The following is a 20,901-nucleotide window of genomic DNA, read 5'->3' on the forward strand; positions in this document are numbered from 1 at the left end:
ATCAGATTCTCGGTGCTGGAGTGTGCGCGCCCGGACAATAGAGCGTCTTCCCTGCTTAGACCGGCCTCGAGAGCGCTGCACAGAGTGACACCTGATATGCTAGAGCAGGTGCTGCTGGACCACCCCTGTCATCTCTCGGGTGATTTGGATAGCGACACTGAGGCTCTGCAGCTATGGCTTACTGACGGGCTGGATGATCTTGCCCCTAAGGCAGCCCCCCGGTCCTTGGCGGCACGGCAATCTGCACCGTGGTTTACGGAGGCGCTCCGTGTGGCTCGCAGCCAATGCAAGGTGGCCGAGAGGGCCTGGCGCTTCTTGTATGATGGGGAGGCTAAACTCGCCTATAAGGCGGCGGTGAAGGCCTACCACCGGGACATCTTGGGTGCCAAGAGGGACTATCTGGCTAGGAGGATCGAGGCATCTGCGAACTCCTGTAAGGAGATCTTTAATATTGTGAAGGAGTTCACGACCCCCAGCTCCCATTCGCCCCCATTAGCCTCTTCGGATGCATGGGCGTGTGATCTTGCCGGTTTCTTCACTAATAAGATCAAGGCGATTCAGGCCACCTTCGTTGAGGGACCGGATGGTAGTGGCGTCATGAGGACGGGTTGTGGACCTCCGCACACACCTTTGGCGGTGCTGTCCGATTTCCCTGTTGTTTCCAGCGAGGTGTCTAGGTCGCTGCTGGCCAATCTTAAATCTGGCTCGCCACTTGACCCCTGCCCTGCCAAATTCCTGGCCGGGATGGCGGCAGTGGTGAATCCACTGGTTAACCCCATCCTCAATGCCTCCTTGAGGGAGGGGAGGGTCCCTAGTTCGTGGAAAAGAGCGATGGTGATCCCCCTCCTAAAAAAAACGGGTCTCGACGTTGAGGTTCTGGCCAATTATAGGCCAATCTCGCTTCTTCCGGCGCTAGCGAAGATTACGGAAAAACATGCCAACGGCGTCTTGTCGAGCTTTTTGGAAGCTAACAATCTGCTCCATATATACCAATCCGGTTTCCGTCCTAATTTCAGCACGGAAACGGCTCTGTTGGAGGTTACTGAGATCATCAGGGAGACCTTGGATGTCGGCGGCAGGGCCATGTTGGTCATGTTAGACCTATCGGCGGCTTTCGACACCGTCCCCCATAAGGCGCTCTTAGCTAGGCTGTATGACATCGGCCTTAGAGGGACGGTGCTTAGGTGGTTTACTTCTTTCCTTGAAGGCCGCCGCCAGACGGTCTGGGTTTCCCAGAGTTCCGCCGAGATGCCGCCACTGGGAGTTGGGGTTCCACAGGGTTCTGTGTTGAGCCCCACGTTGTTTAACATCTTCATGTCCCCTTTGGCGGCCTTGGTGGAGGCTTACGGGGCCCAGATCGTCTCTTATGCCGACGATACGCAACTCCTCTTCACATGCGGGAAAGACCAAGAGTTTGATGGAGAGAGAATTCGGGACTGTCTTGCATTGGTCTTCGACTGGTTCCAGCGGAACAGTCTGAGGGCCAACTCAAGTAAGTCCGAGGTTCTATTCTTTGGTTGCGTCGCCGATCCGGAGTGGCAGCAATGGTGGCCATCTGACATGAGCCCTCCGGCACAGCCGTCTTTGGTGGCCAAAAATTTGGGTGTCAAACTTGACAATCAGCTGTCGCTGAGAACTCATATTCTAGGTCTGGCTGGCACCTGCTACGGTATCCTGAAAATGCTCCGCAAATTTCTACCTCTGCTGTCTGAGGAGCACAGGAGGATTACTGTGCAGGCTCTTGTCGGCTCGAGGCTTGACTATGCTAACGCCCTCTTTCTTGGCCTCCATGACTACCTGGTTCAGCGCCTACAGGTGGTGCAGAACTCTGCCTCCCGGGCTATTTTCGGCCTTCGCAGACGAGCTCGAGCGTCCGGGCTGCTTCAGACGCTACACTGGCTGCCTATCAGGAAGCGGATCCAGTTCAAATCCTTGACTTTGATGCATAAAGCCCTGTTTGGATCAGGGGCTGGATATCTGCGGCGGAGACTGGCCTTCTATCGTCCAGTCCGCTCCTTGCGTTCGGAATCCCTCTTTAAAGCGGTGGTCCCGCGGGTGAGGAAGGCCCGCGCGGGAGGACGTTCTTTCAGCTGCAGAGCTCCCCAGCTGTGGAATTTGCTTCCTCTTTCGCTCCGCAGCACTGCCAACTTGCTTCAGTTCAGGAAGAGCCTGAAGACTTGGCTTTTTAATCTTTAGTTTGCTTTTACTGTTTATTGCTTTTATTGTTTTTTTTCTGTGTTGTGTTATTTTTACTCTGAGCTGCAGGTGGAAAGCACCGGGACACTCATCCTGAGTAGCCGTGCGCTATATAAAAAGCTACATAACATAACATAACATGGGATGGGCTGGGAAGAGAAAAACACATTCTATTAATCTTCAAAGCTAAAAAGGCCACTTTTCTATATACTGTAAAAACACATGTTAATTCAGCACAAGCATTTCAGACTGAATAGGCCTCACTTTCATGTTTTTCATGTGCCATGTTTTTAACTTGCACCAAAATGTGCGTGGCAATTTAAATGCAGCCTGTCTGAAGCACAAAAAATAAAACAATGCCTGACTGCAGATGAAATCTGCTCCATCACACACACATATATATATATATATATATATATATATATATATATATACATACACACACACACATATATACACACACACACATGAGCTGATCCCTATAACATCTTTTTAAAAATAACGGCTACCTTAAATCCATTCTGACTGTCTCCTCTCCACTGGGCTATATGTGTGTGTGTGTGTGTGTGTGTGTGTGTGTGTGTGTGTGTGTGTACACACACACACACACACACACACACACACACACCTCCCCCCCCCCCCACACACAGTGGAGAGGAGACAGTCAGAGTGGATTTAAGGTAGCCGTTATTTTTAAAAAGATGTTATAGGGATCAGCTCATGGAAAACTGATGAGGTCGTCAACAGAGACTCCTGGCGAAGGGTGAAAAATTAGACCTAAGTGATAAATCCATCTCACGAGTGCAACACTTTTCCAGTTCAGAACTTTTATATTACAAATCATCCTTATTAGAACTGATTCTCCAATCAGCTCAGTTGAACTGCAGGAAGAGCATAAGTTCCAGAATTAACAGGTAATATTAATGAAAGCCTAGGACTGGCAATGGTGCCCTCATGATATAGTAATCGTAGCACTTATCTACGTGAGTGCATTAAATAGATGGGATATAGACCTTCACTTTTGCCTTACTCCGTTTTCTAGTGTCTTCATATCCCTGATGTGAAAAGATCTCTGCCCTGTTATTTCCCAAAGACATCTGTCGGTCGCAAGGCAGATTTTTGTGCCATGTTTGTGTTGAATGTGCTGCGGCAACAAATGATGGACAGAATGTTCATAATACCAAAAGTTAACTTATGTTCAGAAGAAAATCTTCCTTAAGACAATCCTTGCACTTGACATACAAATAAATGGCTAGTGTAATGTCCTATAGGCTTTATTTCTACCCAGCACTACAAGTTTAGATTTGTGTTTCAAATCCTACCTCAGTGATGTGTTCAGTGTGGTGACATTTTCAATATAAGGCTGAGTTTCATGTGACTTAATTTATCATTACACACCGTCTAAAGCAATCTGTCCAACTTCAACATTTTTATCATGCAATATCATGTTTTTCAGGAATCATGTCAATGCTTTTGTTTCTCTCTGAAGTGTAGCTACAGTAGACGTGTACCATAATTTGCACCTTAAGTCTGTTCACTGCAGTCCTTGGGTGGTAGGACTCCCACCTGATTGGTGCCAAGTAATTGTCTCGGTTTGATCTGATGTTACTTCTGTATTGTGGAACTGAACAATGGGTGTTCTCTTTCAGGTACGTCGAGTGTAGCCTCAAAGTATGAAGAGCTTGAGTGCTTGTATGCAGCTGTGGGGAAGGTGATTTACGAAGGACTTACTAATTACGAAAAGGCGACCAGTGCTAATCCTTCCCAGCTCTTTGGTGAGTTTCCAGCTATCTCCTGTAATTGTTCATTCAGTACATGTAGCACTGTGTTTTTGATTTTATGATTACTAAAGAATTCACCAACTGATTACTGCATGTGACGGCAATGTTTAAAAAAATATTCATGTACGATATTGGGCTTCATTGGCAGGTACAGTTTGTGTAACCTATGCTGACCCTGCTGATTATGTTTAACATTAGAATATTTACATGGTTTTTCAGACTCTGAATATATTGTTCGTATTTCATACAATATTAGCCTTATCTCTAGCTTTTTAAAGTGTCTGAAACAGGTTTTGGAAAGTACATGACTCTTTATCACTAGATTCTGTGTGAATACTACCTGTTGCTAACTATATACCTTAAGCAATTTAAATGCAAACGAAGATTGTTGATGTAAAGGCCAGTGAAGGCAGTCGGCCTGTGCGAGTAGGTGTGGACCCAGAAATACCCAGTTAGGATTTGGCACTACTATTTATAAGTGACATTTTTTATCTACTCAGGTCTTTTTACTTTTACATAAAAGCTGTTATTACTGGTCTTTTAAAGTATACAATCATTCAAAATGGGAGATGATTGTTTGTGACAAGGCTTTGCTCACTTGGAAATCCTTCCCTGTCTACCCTGTGGCCAAATAAACCTTTTTTTTCTCTCACGAAACAAGGGAGGGTGAAAGTTTCAACACAGCATTTTGAACTATGATGCATAATTCTGACTGGAGATTCATTACCTTTATATTAACCCCAGGCGCCAGATTGAACCTGGAGATTTTCTTTTTTTAGCAGTGTCCTGTGCACTGCTAGGCGGCATGGTGTGACGCCGCTGTGACACCACACCGACTCGGAATGAAGAAGCATGTAAGTGCCCACCCTACCCACATTCCTCTTTTTCCGTGCCTTCTGACGTGATGCTGGAGCCCGCCTCACAACTTTCAGTCTTATGACGATTTTGAAATTCTCAGTCAGTTTGCCAGGGAACAATGTCCCCATTGAAAACAGCAGGCTTAAACCCATTCCTAGACCACAAGGAATGGATGTTGGTCACAGGCCCGCATGTAGTCTACCTTTGGTGTTTAGGCTCTGGGCTTGACTCCAATAGGTGCGATAAGTATACCCTAATGCATCAAAACTTGACATTGCCAAACCCAAGAATGGTTGTGGTCTAAGCATAGGTCCTGCTAACTCCCCAAGTCGCTTATCGATGCTTGGTTCTGGTCGTGAGGCAGTTCCACATGCGATCTACTTCGCGCTAGAAGTAAGTCCAAGCATAAGCATGAGTAGAGAAAGCTAGAGTTGACATGAAGGCACAAAAATGTTGCGATAAAACTTGCACCCCTTTGATTTCCCGCCAATTCCGCAGTTGGTCCAGCATGCCCGTAGTTTCCTGGGGAGTTGTCAAATCCAAAGCAATTAGCAGCTTTGAAAAAGACCATTCTGCAGCCAAATGGGTCTCAGGATTCCTTCAGCGTGTCTGCCATGACATAATCTACCCCTAGGGACCCACCGTCTAGCTCATTCTGATTTTTGTACAGACTTCTATAGCAGTGTAAAGGTCCACGCTGGTTCCTGTCGCACCAGTACTGACTCCCCCTGATTTGGTAGAAGACCTGGTACCAACGTCATGCCAATGTTGTGCTGTGACATTGCTGAAGTACAACCAGTAGTTGTACAGCCTAACTCTAATTTGAGATCTCTGCCTCTATACCTCCGATACACAGACTCCATTCTCGTTTTAGCTCTGGATCTGACATCAGTGTCTTGCTCCACAAGACACTGATGATGGGTAAGGCGACATAGGCCGGCTTCTGACTATCTGGACTTTGCTATTTAACTCCTAACACCGGATAGTGTGATTTTGCAGGCCTAAACAAGTTAGGTCAGTCCTAATATTTTATGACAAATCCCCCGGATAGGGAATTGAAAACAATTGATGCTTACAGGAAAATAATATTGTCATCAACCAGCCTGGCCCTTAGATACATCTCTGTGGTTTGCTTATTCAACAGACACGAGCAAGGCTCTTAAAGGATGTAGAAAGCTGCCTCTGTGTATGGTATTCCACTAGGTGGTTACCCTGTGCACAAAGTCCAGGCATTCCCCGAGATGTGTACAGGGCTCAATGCAAACCATAAGTGCTCTATTTATGGTAGGGTGGGCGAGGAGCCTTAGGCCTAACACAGATGAGTGCAAGACATTTGTTATAAACACAGTGATCAATAAATGACACACTACTCAAAAAGGAGTTCCACACCAATTTTAGACAATTAATTTTTGATCAAGTTTTAATTTGGGACCAAGATATACCTTCTATGGTAAGTACGTTTTTCAAGAAAAATACTTTTTACTTTAAAAAGTTAACCTGGGGGGAAAACAATAATGCGATTTTACAGGTAAGCACATGACTTACAGTTTCAGTCTTCAGTGTTTTAGATAAACAGCAGGCAAGGTTCAGATGGACACCAAAACTGCACCATCACCACCGGCATAGGGGCAGCCGGGTGCAGAGAGCAGATTTGGGACGGGGCCCAATGTTAATCAATGGAGACTGGGGGTCCTTGAAGACGCACTCCTCACAGGTGAGTAAAGCGGTGTCCGGTATCGGTTTCCTGGGGTTACGGTAAGTACAAGGGGGCCACAAGGCAGCACCAAACTTACACCCTCAGCAGCACAGTGCGGCGGGGTGCATAGTGTACACTCTGCGTTGGGCATTCAATTCAATGGTGGAGATCAAGGTTGAAGAAGAGCTGCAGGCTGAGGCCTGGAGGCCGGACAAAGGAAACTCACCGCTGCCCAGGTAAGTAGAGATGCTAGCGGGCATAGGGAAACCGTAGATCAGGATCCCAAAGGCCCAGGGGGTTGGCGTTTCCTTAGGTGTCGGAAATCTTCTCACTGGGCAGGTCATGGTATGGGGGAGTTTTCAGATTGAAGCTGCAGGCGTCGTGGTGGAGTCGGGCATGAGTCAGCCCACGGTGGACTCTGGCTAAGAAGTGCTGCGGAACCTTCACAGGACCGGTGCGCTACTTGAACTCAGGCTGTGGGTGTCTGGTGCAGAGGGTGGACCTGGTGAGTTTGTTGTTCCTCAGGAAGAGTTCTTTGGTAGTTTCTTTTTGGACAGTCCGCAGGAGATTTGGAGTCTTTATCAAAGGCAAGCAGTCTTCACAGGGCTTTGTAGGTCGCTGGGCCTGCAGGGGTGAAAGGCAGCAGGCAGGCCGGCTGTGCTGGTGCAGTCAGTTACTGATCATTCTCTAGTGCAGCTCCTCGGTGTCCGGGCTTCTTAGGTCGTCGTAGATCTAGTTTCAGAGTCTGAGGGAGCCACCTAAATACTAAATTTAGGGGTGTTTTCAGGGGAGAAGCAGGTAGGGCCACAGGTCCCCTTACCAGGGTGTGAGAAAGTGGCTCTATATATACTGGACTAAAGTCCAGTATATATATCCCTAGAGGTATAACAGAGGTTAAAGTCAGGTCTGACCTTACTCTCCAAAGTGGTAGCTTGGTACGATTTTTAAGGAATATTTGTAGTTTGCAAAAATAGACACTTAAAAAAAATTCCCAGAAAAACAGTCAATGGTTTCCTATGGAAGAAATTTAGGTTACTAGTAAACAAGGTTATGATTACTTTTGCGATTCAGTACTAGGCTAAAAAGGTACAGTACTGGCTTCTCTCCTGGTCACAGGTGAGTACTTCAGGATTCGTTATTCGGCTGATTTTAGATGAATATTTTAAAGTTTCAAACCTCCACACTTAGAAGAAATTTCAAGTGAAACCGGTCAATGTTAGCCTATGGAAGAAAAGTGAGTCATCGGCTTTTAGGTAAGTACTTGACTGGCAGAGTTAAGGTTCTGGGCATAGAGCCAGGGGTTCCCCAGGGTCAGGTAGGTACAGTTGGTACACCCTCAGCGGCACTGGGGCAGCCGGGTGCAGAGGCAGTTAGGCCCAATGTTATCCAATAAGAGGCAGGGGGGGCCTTCGGTTTGTGGTTGGTGGCTGCTGGCTAGCAGGCTACGCGGCTGTGGGAGCTGGGCTCCTGGTTACTTGAGGCAGAGGATGCTCATCACCCTTCTCACTGCATGTGCTGATCCCAGTCACTATCTTTACTATTAAAACTATTAAATGCTAAAACCCTGTACGTGTGTGTGTGTAGCCCACAACTGATTTTATTCCCTCACTACACCTTTCTACTGAGAAAAAGGGGAAGGGGGGGGTTGACAGAGCCTCACGGGAGCAACACCCAGGGGAGGATATGACAGGCTGGTACTCGCCTTAATCCCCACTTATCATCATCAGCTACTGTCAACTATAAAAGAAAAGGGGGATAAATAGAGTGCAATGAAACCAAAGAACCAATATGTGTAACACGTGTTAAAGGACCCTGTGTGGTATGACAGATCCCTAAATATTCGAGTTCTGCAGCACCACTGTGTAAAAAGAGCTGAGCTAAACTGGCAACTACACCTTTATTCTGTGCTGTTTGCTCACTCTATTAAAAACAACAACCGACATGTTTCAACACCTACATATACTCTACCGGTGATTTCTTCAGGGTATATTTAGGGTCAGCGTAAGTCTTGCACTTCTAGATTCTCCCTTTATTGTACCAGGTGGCCTCTTTATTATGAGCCTACCCGGCCCCCGTAGAAGAATCTACGCCTGTCGGTCACCACTACACCATTAGTGAGTCCCGTTAACCGCCTAACGGTCGGTCTCGTCGCTGTGCAATGGTCTGGCGTGAGGCAATGGTGAGGCGTGAGCCAGACCATTGCACAGCGACGAGACCGACCGTTAGGCGGTTAACGGGACTTACTAATGGTGTAGTGGTGACCGACAGGCGTAGATTCTCTTACGGGGGCCGGGTAGGCTCATAATAAAGAGGCCACCTGGTACAATAAAGGGAGAATCTAGAAGTGCAAGACTTACGCTGACCCTAAATATACCCTGAAGAAATCACCGGTAAAGTATATGTAGGTGATGAAACATGTCGGTTGTTGTTTTTAATAGAGTGAGCAAACAGCACAGAATAAAGGTGTTGTTGCCAGTTTAGCTCAGCTCTTTTTACACAGTGGTGCTGCAGAACTCAAATATTTAGGGATCTGTCATACCACACAGGGTCCTTTAACACGTGTTACACATATTGGTTCTTTGGTTTCATTGCACTCTATTTATCCCCCTTTTCTTTTATGGTTGACAGTAGCTGATGATGATAAGTGGGGATTCAGGCGAGTACCAGCCTGTCATATCCTCCCCTGGGTGTTGCTCCCGTGAGGCTCTGTCAACCCCCCCTTCCCCTTTTTCTCAGTAGAAAGGTGTAGTGAGGGAATAAGATCAGTTGTGCGCTACACACACACACACATACAGGGTTTTAGCATTTAATAGTAAAGATAGTGACTGGGATCAGCACATGCAGTGAGAAGGGTGATGAGCATCCTCTGCCTGATAGCATAAAAAGCAGAACTAACTTGGGGTCGTCGACCTCACAGTACACAAGGGAAGGCCACTATTTGTAGATAATGATATGAGTGGGGGGCTGCCTGTTTCCCTTTTTTTCCCCCTGAGGCTCCTGTTATGATTGACTCCTGGTTACTTGCTCAGGGCAAATGGGGAAGTAGAATAGGACAAAGGTTGTACTTCCAGAGGCACTCGGGCGGCTGGGTGCAAGGTGCTTTTGAGCCGTCGGGCGCTCAATGTTATTCAATGGAGATCTTGGAAAGGGAACAAAGGCTGCAGGCTCAGGGACGGAGGATCGTCTGGAGCGACCAACACTTCCAGGGGTAAGTTGGGATCTTGGAGGATAGGTAGACACCCAGGAGTTGGGCACGGGGCCGTGGGGTGCCGGGTGCAGGGGTGTCTTTTGAGGTCGGGAAATCTTACCCCCTGCTGATCGCGGTTGGAGGGGTCCTTTGTCCTGAGGCTGCAGGCGTCGTTGGGCCTTCGAGTAGGGGCCTTGGGCACTGGATTCCAGGTCAGAATTGCCAGGGGAACGTTCTCAGGGTCTTGATTCACTCCAGCACAGGCCAGGCTTGGCGGGTGCAGAGTGTGCAGGGTTCGCGGGAGACCCAGGTAATCAGAGTCACAAGGCAGTCAGGTCCTCTGTGGTTTTTGAGGTTACTGACCACTGGAGACGCCAGGTTGAGCAGGTTTGAGGGTCAAGAGGCCGGTAGGGCTGGGGCCAAATCAGTTGGTGTCTTCCTCTTCTTAGCAACTGCACGGCAGGTCTTCTTGTTCTTCTTTCTTGTTTCGGAATCTGGATCTGAGGAAGGAAGGTTCAGGGTGCCCCTAAATACTAAATTTAGGGGCGTTACAGGTAGGGCAAGGGCAGGGACCAATGGGTCCCTGTCCTGGGGTGAGTACACCTCCTAGTCTGCTCCTCTCCTGTGGGAGGGGGGCAGGAGCCTAGCTGTGATTAGGCAGGGCTCCTCATCTTCAAGATGGCCGAAGCCCGGGTCATGTGTCACCTCGCCTCTCCCACCTGAGGGGTGGGGTTGGCACAGGCTGGCACACCCCCCTTTCTGACGTAGGGTTTCCCGCCAGTCTTCCCGCCAGAGTGGGGGTCGGAACTGGTGGGGGCCAGTTGCTGAGTACAGCAAGTGGTCTGGAGAAGCTCACAAAGGCAGAATGCCTTTGAAGCTTCCCCTGCCCATCCTGGGGGAGGAGGCTTGGCCCCTCGTCCCAGGATGTGCATTGTTGCAGGCCCAGGAGAGCGGGGGCTTTCCACCCAAGGGTCCAGCAGCATGTCTGCTGTGTGGCTGCCTAGGCAGCCTCTCAGACAAGACGTGGATTGTAGGTTAGGTTTCAGGGGCATCTCTAAGATGCCCTCTGTAGTGCATTTTACATTAAATCCCACACTGGCATCAGTGTGTTTTTTATGTGCGAGAAGTTTGATATCAAAATTGTCCGCCTTCAGTGTAGCCATTATGGTGCTGTGGAGTTCGTAATGACAACCTCCCAGCACCATATACTCTTAATGGCATCACTGCACTTACAGTGCCCAGGAATGGCCCGAGTACTGTAGGGGCACAGGTCTCATGCACCTGTGCCCACACCACTGGCATAGGGCATGCAGCTAGAGGGGTGACTGGTGAATGCCAGGGCAGTGGGTTTGTGGGCATGGCACACAGGGATGTGTGCCATGTTGACTCTTCGTTTAGTTTTGCACCAGGACACTCAGCCTGCAAAGGCAGTGTGTGTGTGGGTCAGGATACAGGGCCCCTAAGGGTGGCACAATAAGTGCTGCAGCCCTTAAGGGTCTTCTCTGGTCACAATGCCCTGGGTACCATTTACTAGGGGCTGACATGTGGCCAGAGATGCCAATTGGGTTTAGACTTCAGTACAGATTTTAGGGAAGGAACACAGGCCCTGGGTACCTGATTGGCAGGACCCAGGGCACACCAAGGAAAAGTGCATCAGGTATCAGGCAAAAAGTGGAGGGATACTGCAACAGACACTCACTTTCTCACACAGGGGTGCTTACACTTTCAATTATGCCACCCTCCCGTGGGAGGGAGCATAGTCCTAGCCCTGCATGGAGGAGTGCCCCATCGTCAAGAGGGCGTGGCCGGAAAGGTGTACTATCTCGCCTCCTTCACCTTAAGGATGGAGTTGGCAGAAGTGGTTGCATCTCCTAATCTTTCAAGCTTCTCCAGCCGGTTTTCTCACCCAAAGTGAGGGTGCCAACGTCTGCTAGCAGCATAGGCTGTGGGTCTTATTACAAAGGCGGCAAGCTTGTAGGGGAATATCAGCTTTTGCAGGTATTCCTATACCTTAGGCATTGCTAGTTGGCATGGCACACAGGCAGTGTGCCATGTTTACTTTGTTGTTTTGTCTGCTTGCTACAATGGTAGTCTGCAAGCTACAATGGTAGTCTGCAAACCTAGGTGAAGGGTCCCTTTTGGGCCCTTTTCAGTCCCAATGCCCTAGGTACCCAGGTATTATTTCGTTTTACAGGGGACCTAAAACACGCTGTGCACCACAATCTAAACCACATTATTTTCCAGCCAAAAAATGGGGTCTAACCATGTCAAAAGAGGCACTTTCTCACCGGAGAAAAGGCAGAATCAGCACAAGAGCTATTCAAAGGCAGTCATGACTCTACTAGGTCCTTGAGATTGACACTTCAGATTTCTTTCCAGCAAATAATTCGTATGCTGGTAGCAGGCATCATGCAACTCTTCAGTGATCCATCTCTACCCGGATTTGGGGCTTGTTAGATTTGGGGGTCTCTAGTTGGCACAGGTAGGTACTTGTGACAAATAGGGATCCTTGCCTCTAGTCAGGGTAAGGGGGTACACTCCTAAAATAACCCCTGCTCACCCCCTTGGTAGCTTGGCACGAGCAGACAGGCTTATCTCAGAGACAGTGTGTAAAGCATTTGTGACCACATACAGTAACCCAGTGACAACACTACAAATGGACACCAGACAAGTTTTATATAAAAAATAAGTATTCTTTATATAGACTTAACACAAGACCATAAACTACAAAAACCCACAATACTATACTTTAGATGGTAGTTTTAGCTTAGTTCTGTTCTTAAGATGCAACACTTTGTGTCAATGTACCTTACGATGCGTTGCGCTTCCACAACAAACAATGTTGCAGCGATGGAAATGCAGCAAAGTTCCGGTGCAAAGAAATAGACGTGAAGATCTTCCAGATGCGGCACGCTTCTCCGATGATGCGAGAAGTCTCGGTTCGATGCGTCAACTGCAGCGGCAACACCCTTGTTCAGCGATGCAACAGCCTCTGCTGCGACACTCTACTCCGACGTAGCAAGAGGCTTCCGCACAATGCAACAACTATAGCGGCGACATCCAAGATGCGACGGCAACAGCTCCAACGGCAGCGCACTTCTCTGTGGATGCGAGGCGCTTTTCTTGATGCGGTGCAATATGACAGCTACAGTGGCGACATCCACGATGCAACGGCAGCAGCACCGACACACTTCTTCCTCGTTGTGAGACACTTCTCTCAATGCGGTGCAATGCGTCAGCTACAGCGGCGACACCCTCCTTCGGAGTTGCAGCGGCTGCGACATGCTTCCTCTTCATTGCGAGACACTTCTCTCAATGCGGTGCAATTAGTCAGCTACAGCGGCGACACCCTCCTTAGGAGTTGCTGCGACGGCGACACGCTTTTTCCTCTTGAGTCGCAGGCAGTCCATCAGAAGGCCCCAAAACAGCAGCAGGCACTTCCAAAGAACTCTGGAGAGCTGGGGTTTGAAGTCTTTTGTCCCTGAGACTTTAGCAGTAGGCAAGTTCTGTTCCAAGCTCTTGGAGATCCTTCACAAGTTGAAAATGAAGCACACAAAGTTCTTTCTCCTTTCTTTGGAAGTCAGGGCTCTCAGCACTCCTTACAGAAGCCTAGCGCTGGGGGTCAGTTCAGTCAGATGAGGACAGCGCTATTTACGCACGATGAGGGGCACTCCCAGCAGCTCGGCCAGACCCAGAGTAAGAGCGCTAGACAGTGCAGACAGTCTATGACTCAGCGCTTGGCAGGGGGGGTCGGATTACAGCGGTTCCCAGGCGTTTCAGTCAGGAATGCCAGTAGGATGGAGAGCATAGCAATTCAGTAAGAAGGGGGAGGTAGGCAGGACAGAATTGGCCCAGATGGAGGCAGGGAGTGCGCAAGACAACACAGTCCAGTACCTGGTCGATCCCCCAGCAGTCTCTGGTTAAGGGCAAGTAGTCTTCTCTGCGCTTGGATGGTTCTGCGCCCTTAGGTGATGGTTTCTTGAAGCGGGGGGGGGGCTTGAGTTGGAGGCTGGATGAGTTCTCCTCAGGTCACTGTTGATGGACCCTGGGGTTCCCTACCGATGGGCCAGATCAGGGGGCTTGTCTAGGATACCTCACTCAGCTTAAGAGGCAGCACCTAAATCCTGTCACTCCCAGTGGCATAAGTTCCTGACTAGGCCCTCCCGCCTAAATCTCCTGCGTGGGTCCCCCAGGCCAGTGATGCCCCAACTGACTAGAAAAAGTTCCCTCCCTTGCTTAAGTATGCCCAGGTCAGGTGACCACTCTCTAAGGTGGCAAAAATAAGCTCCGCCTTTCTTCTGGAAGGTTCCAGGAGCTTCCCCACTCTACCTATGGACAGGGGATGGCAGGCTGGCATTGCAACAATGTATGGGGACCCAGCCAGCTCCTGGCAACTAGGGTGCAACACTAAAAGATCACGCTGCAGTAGCAGGGGCCAGTGGCAGCCATGTTTAAAGTAGAGAGCACCTGCACCCTAACATGGATTAGCCATAAAAAGGTGCCCGGAGACCTAAGGGCCAACAAAAAGAAGGTGGGACAAATGAGGCAAGGGTGAAGAAAATAGGGAAAGACCACCCTAGGGCTGACAGGTCTAACAATGCAGATCTCTCTATTCACCACTGGGCGGACCCACCCTGTCTCCTGGAATCCCCCAGCCCTGTCACTCAAACTCCAGACAAGGAATACACAACCTAGCAGAGGCAGTCCTGGATAGTTAGACAAGAAAATACCTACTTTCTAAAAGTGGTATTTTCAAACACAGAATGTTAAAATCAACTTCACTAAAAGATGTATTTTATCATTCTGAGTTCAGGCATACTAAACTCGAATTTATACCATGTACCCCGAGTCAGGAATATAAGAATGAAATAATCTAACTGCTCATTCTGGCCTATGGAGAACAGGTAGCCTATTAGGACATGCCACACACACACCAGGGCATGTCCTACCTTATACTTACAATGCACCCTGCCCTTGGGCCTACCATAGGGGTGTCTGATATGAAGAAAAGGGAAGGTTTAGGGACTGGCAAGTGGGTGCACTTGCCCAGTTGGAATGGCAGTACCAGACTGCACACAGGCTCTGCAATGGCAGGCCTTAGACACACTTTTACATGCTGCTTCTGTGGGTGGCACAACCAGTGCTGCAAGCCCACTAGCAGCATTTGGTTCACAAGCCCTGGGCACACTCAGTGCACTGTACTAGGGTCCGACAAGTAAACCAACCAGCCTGCTTGAGGTCTTCTCCAGCCGACTGTCACTTGTGCGACTGGGAGTTTGACGGACCCAGATGTGGAGGGGCCTCCAGTAACTGACCTCCCTGTCGCTGGTGGGTCCTCTGAGCGCCCCGACCTCCTGGGACCTTCGGAGAGGGTGGATGGGATCTGGCCTGATGGGGCTTGCTCGCTAGCGTCCACTGAGCAGGGGGTGATACTCTCTGCACCCTCTACATCCCTGGAGACCGACGTGGGCCGGCTGACAGCGGTCTCTACACCCCTCCTCATCCAGTGTACCTAGCATGGCGAGTGCAGAGAAGAAGAAGGTAGACATCTCCTTCCAGAACTTCAAGTGCTCCATATTCAAATGATTTGGCGCCTGCCACCCTCGCACGACGACAACTCCTGAGGCCCATCACCGCCAAGCTGAGAGATGAATACATCTGCTATAGCTGGTCGTTCCCCTTCGGCTTGGCCTTTGAATACAAGAGTAAAATGACCAAAGAGGCAGCAATGGAGCTAAGGTGAACGAGGGGTGGTAGTGGCCACTACCTATTCAACACACAATGACAATCTCTGAGCATACTCCTGATCCCCATCCTGACAGCAGAGTCTGAGCACTATATCTGACGCCCAGTGGAGCGGCTCTGTTCAGCTATTGAGGAGATCGGCCTTGGTTCATCCCCTGACCGTCACCTACCCAGCCAGACTTTGGGCACAGTTTTCTCCCCATCTCCCTGTCTTGCCCACCCCCCCCCCCCATCGTATTTCTGTGACTGCTTTTTCCTTGTCTCCTATCTATCTGTTCCTATTCAGCATTCTTTCGTTCCTTGTCTACTTCCTTGCTCCTATCCCCTCTCACCTGAATCTTTCCCCTTGCCCGCTTCACCGCTTAGCCCCCTGTCCTTTTGTGCCCTTTGACTAAGCACTCCTTCTCCCCTTTTTGGGGAAAGATCCAAGATATATACGCTGGAGTCTCAGCATACCCGCTGAGAGAGTCCATAGCGCCAAGGGAGCCACTCACAATTGAGGTATTGTATGGCACCCCTTGCCAAAGCACTCCCTCTCCCCTTTTTGGGGAAGGATCCAGTAATGTAGGCCTTGGAGTCTCAGAGACCCCTCTGAGAGAGTCCACTGCAAGAGCCTCTCGCAACAGAGATGGGGAAATGATACCACTCCCCCTGGGATCACAGCTTCTGGACTTTGGGTGTAGCTTTGACTCGCCTACCGGTTTGTGTCCCTGTCACCCTCCCCCTCCTCTTGCCAAGCCGTGTCTCTAACCCTCCCCTCCTCTTTCCCTCCTCCACTCTCTGTCTACTTCCCCTACTCTTACCCCCCCCACTCCCTTGAATGTCTCCCCTTGCCAGCTTTTTTCCCTACCTATATGTTCCTTTTTGTTTGTCTCAACCTTACTTGTAACTAAAATTGCCATGCTCTAATAACTGTGTAACCTTTGTAAAGCTGTAACTTGCAATTTATTGTCTGATACCCATGTAAAGCGCTCTGATACCCCCGGGTCTAGCCAGCGCTATATAAAACCTTTTAAATAAATTAAATAAATAAAATAAATTATGGAATCACTAATTCATACATTAATTTACAATAGGGAGAGCATGTGCACTTTAGCAGTGATCAGCAGTGGTAAAGTGCCCAGAGTCAAAAAAGCAGCCAACAACAGGTCAGAAAAAATAGAGGAAGAAGGCAAAAAGTTCAGGGATGTCCCTGCAATAAGGGCCAAGTCCAACAGGGCTGAACATTACCTCACAGAAGTAGATCTTGGCTGATTTCTAATAGATATTTATGTAATGTAATGTGGATTTGTAGAGCACTGCTTGTCACCCTTGACAGTATCCAGGCTCTTCTTTGAAACATTTCCCGGCACCGTACAAGGGCTTGAAAATTTTCATAGCAGTGTTCGTGTGTGCTGCTAAGTGGCTCCATGCAGCTCAGCATAGGCATTGTACCTACCTAGAGGTGATGGAGTGGAGCCACATATAACTACCACACCTGCGCACTAACGTCCGATGCTTTCTTACCATGCCCTCAGATGCAGATCCTGGTCTGACAGGATCTTTTGTCCCAATTTCCGCACAGTGTGCAAAGGATATGTCCCCTTCACAGACACCAGGATTTAAATCCTGCAGGGACTTTTGGAAAAATATGTCTGTGTCTGTGACAGAACCCCTTCATGTTTGTTTCTGGTGCCTGGATTGGTCACACAAGTCTAAACATTTTTGGGTACTGCACCAGGATGAATCAAAATCCCACCCTGGAGCCCGAAGCCAAGCTCTCATCGCTGAACACCGTTAGAAAGGCACATAAGGGCCGGTCTTGGTCAAAGATGCTGCCCCATTCTCGAGGCCCAAGGAAGTCTCAAGGCCACCAACCGGGGGCAACACATCCAAAGCGCTGGTTGACCACACTGAAGCTCTCAACGTCGTGGATCTTTTGCCAGCCAAACTGAACGCTCTGAATAAGGCCTTGCCGGTTGCAGTACCTTCTTTCATTGCTCTCTTTAAAAACCTTTTCAAAGACTAAGCTCACTATCATAAGGTCCATATTCATGGCACATCAGTTATTGGAGCAGGGTCCTAACAGGACTTTGCTCCAAACTGGTTTTTTTTTGGAAGACTTGTGGAATAATTTGGTTAAACACCCCATTCTAATGCTGACCATAAAATAGTATTATAAAAGCAATAAGGCAAACCATGTTCTCCACACTGACACCTATTGAGATGGATGCTGGTGACTACTTGACCCTGTGAAGTGAAAATAGCATGTATACTTCTACAATGATGGTTCTCGGCTGCCCTTAAGGCCAATCCACCGAGGAAGTTGCCTCATTCAGGGTGTTACTGTTTACCCCAAGATTGCTACCTGACTTGTATATCAATATAGTCTATCTCCAGGTCCAGTACGGTGTCTGGGGAAGTTCTAAAAGTGAGGAATCTGCAGTTAGATAAGAATATCCACCAGAAAATAATGTTATTGACGTCATTAACTTGTTCTTCTGAGTTTTCTCTGTCTGAAGGATACGGTTGGAACTGTTTTTTTCCATTCCTTCAAGATTGGGCACCTCAGTGCCTCATTGAAGGAGTGAAGTGGTTCAACTGTTGAAGGAGCAGGTTGAAAGATTTCTTTGAGCAGGTTTGTCTGGTTCTCTTCCACAGAGAATGGCAGCTTGAGGACCTCCTTGTGCTGAACTACCGTGAATGAGACAACTTCCTCAGCTGATGGGCCTGAAGGGTAGTCGAGGAACATCATCGCAGAGGTGTCCATGCTTGTTGCATTCTGCAGGGCCAAGTAGTCACCATCATCCTTCCCAATAGGGGTCAGGGTGGAAAACACGGTTTGCTTAATTGCTTTCATCATAATATACTATGGTCAGCATTTGAATGTGATGTGAAGCCAAGAGCTCCACAAGCCTTCCAAAGTGCTCCGTTTGGAGCAAAGTCATTAACATACTCTGCTCCAATAACTGCTGTGACATGTGTATGGACCCTATGATAATGACCTTAGTGTTTGAAAAGTTTTTTTAAGTGTGCTGTGAAAGAAGGTACTGCAACCAGCAAGGACTTGTTCAAAGGGTTCAGTTTGGCTGACAATAGAACGGCAGCATTGAGAGCCTCAGTGTGGTCAATCAGCGCTGGGTTTGGATCTGTTGCCCCCAGTTGGTGGCCCTAAAGCTTCCTTGGGGTCCTGAGAGGCATAATGAAGTTCCTTCCAAAGAATTCCAATATCGCCTGGTTAAAGGCCGCAATCGGAGCACGGTCAGCTCCATGGGCTGAGAAAGCCAGAACCAGATCAGAATGCTCTTTGTCTAAAGATGGACCTAGGGCTAAATCTGGTGTTGGTAACTCCACTAAGTCTGGCTCCGAAGTTGAGGCCAAAGTTTGGAACAGAGTCGTCAACTGCAAAGATGAAGGATTTTTTTTAATTTAATTTTCAAAGTTTTATATAGCGCGAACAAGATCTTCACAGATATCAGAGCGCTTTACATAGAAGGGTACATGAGGGAACATAGTTAAACAGTAAATCAATAGATCATACAGTACAGATAGGTGGCTGCAAAGCCCATCACGTGAGTAATAAGACAACTCATACAGAAAAGTAAATGGGTCAAGCATGTAGTACAGATCGGTGCAGGGTGTTAACAGAGTTCGAGATAATAGATCAAGTGTATTTAGCCATGAGGATAGCTTTTACTTCTTTTTTAAAGAGTGTAGTGGAAGAGATAAGCCTGGTTTCGGGAGGGAGTGAGTTCCAAATCCTAGGCGCCAATCCTGAGAAGGAGCGCTTGTATGTTTTTTCCTTCCTGAATCTTCGAGGTTTCAGCAGAAGATTGTTTGTGCCTCTCGTGTTTCTAATTCCCCCAGAGATTGTCAGTTTCTGAGCGAGGTAGCCGGGTGAGTTTAGGTGTACCGCCTTGTGTGTCATGCAGGCGATTTTCAGATGTATTCTGGCTTCAAAAGGCAGCCAATTCAGGGATTTCAAGTCAGGGGTAATATGGGCGTGCTTTTTTGACCCAGTGATGAGTCTCGCTGCAGCATTCAGAGAAGCTCTTAGTGGTGCGGTAGTAGTAAGGGGGAGTCCGCAGAGGGCGGTGCTGCCGTATTCAATACGTGGGATGACTAGAGCTTGTACTGCTGTTTGGAAGTCTTTGGCTGGGAGGTAGGGTTTAAGTTTCCTCAGAGTATTGATCTGGAAGTTCGCTCCCTTTGTTGCCTTGCTGATATGTTGCTGCATGTTGAGGTTGGTGTCAAGTGTTATGCCTAAGGATTTTGCTGAATCCACTATGGTCGGTTGGACATTGAGTGCTGTTAGGTGCTTAAGCCATGTTTGTGTGGTGGATATTTTCGTGGGAGGTGAGATCAGAAGGAACTCAGTCTTCATAGCGTTGAGTTTGAGGTGGTTATCAGCCAGCCAAGATTGGGTGCTTCTGATCGTTGAGTTCAGACGCAAGATGTCTTTGGGGGATTGTAGCTTGAGATATAGCTGAGTGTCATCGGCGTACATGTGAAAGTTTACGTTGGATGCATGTAGCAAGGAGGTGAGAGGTTCCATGACTAGGTTGAACAAAGTTGGGGATAGAGAGGATCCTTGGGGGACGCCTAGCGTTACAGGTATTGGCGAGGACATCAGGTTGTTGCTCTTGAATTTCTGCGACCTGTTGTGAAGAAAGGACGTGAACCACTTGAGAACAGTTCCAGATAAACCCATTCTTGTGTTTAGTAGTTCTAGTAGATTCTCATGTTTAACGGTGTCGAATGCTGAAGAGAGATCTAGAAGGATGAGGAGGCAGGTGTCGTTTTGGTCTAGCATTTGAAGTGCGTCATCAATTATGTGAGTCATAGCAGTTTCTGTGCTGTGTCCTGCTCTGAAGCCTGACTGGTGGCTGTTGAGGAGATCAAATTGCTCAATGTGTTTAGTCAATTGTAGTTGTGCGCATTTTTCCAACAGTTTGGCGAGAGTAGGAATATTGGTGATGGGACGGTAATTGTTGAGATCAGAGGGGTCGGCTGTAGGTTTCTTTAGTAGAGGTGTGACCTGACCAACTTTGAGGGAGTCAGGTATGCTTCCTTGTTGGAGAGAGCTGTTGATAATTTTGGTCCAGAGAGGGAGAAGCAAAGGGGTAAAGTCTTTTACTGCGGAGGCAGGAAGGGGGTCCGTGAGGTGATTGGATGGTTTCAGGGTGCTGAGCAGTTTGCCAATTTCTTCTTCCGAGTATGTGCCGAAGGTTGACCATGTAGCATTGTTTTTTGGTTCAGTGGGTGATAGGCATTGTGGTTTGGAGTAGAGGCTTGCGTCAATGAGGAGATCGCTTTTTATTTTGTCAGTTTTTTGGATAAAGAAAGCAGCGAAGTCTTCACAGGAGGGTGCCTCATGCCTAGTGTTGAGCGGTTGGGGTTGTTCCTTGGATTGTGTTCTGATTAGCTCAAACAGTTTTCTCGGGCGGTTTTTTGCTTGG

The 20,901-nt window shown here is 48.3% G+C and overlaps 1 protein-coding gene across 1 annotated transcript in view; it reads left to right on the forward strand.

Moving 5' to 3' along the window:
- Window positions 1-20,901, forward strand: part of TRRAP (transformation/transcription domain associated protein) — an 885,394-nt gene that overhangs the window by 545,672 nt on the left and 318,821 nt on the right. The window contains exon 45 of the mRNA XM_078664902.1: window positions 3,846-3,971. Coding sequence (XP_078521028.1) covers window positions 3,846-3,971 — 126 coding nt within the window. The remainder of the gene's footprint in view (window positions 1-3,845; window positions 3,972-20,901) is intronic.

Source organism: Lissotriton helveticus, chromosome 10 (genome assembly GCF_964261635.1).
Source record: "Lissotriton helveticus chromosome 10, aLisHel1.1, whole genome shotgun sequence".
Lineage (NCBI taxonomy): Eukaryota > Metazoa > Chordata > Amphibia > Caudata > Salamandridae > Lissotriton > Lissotriton helveticus.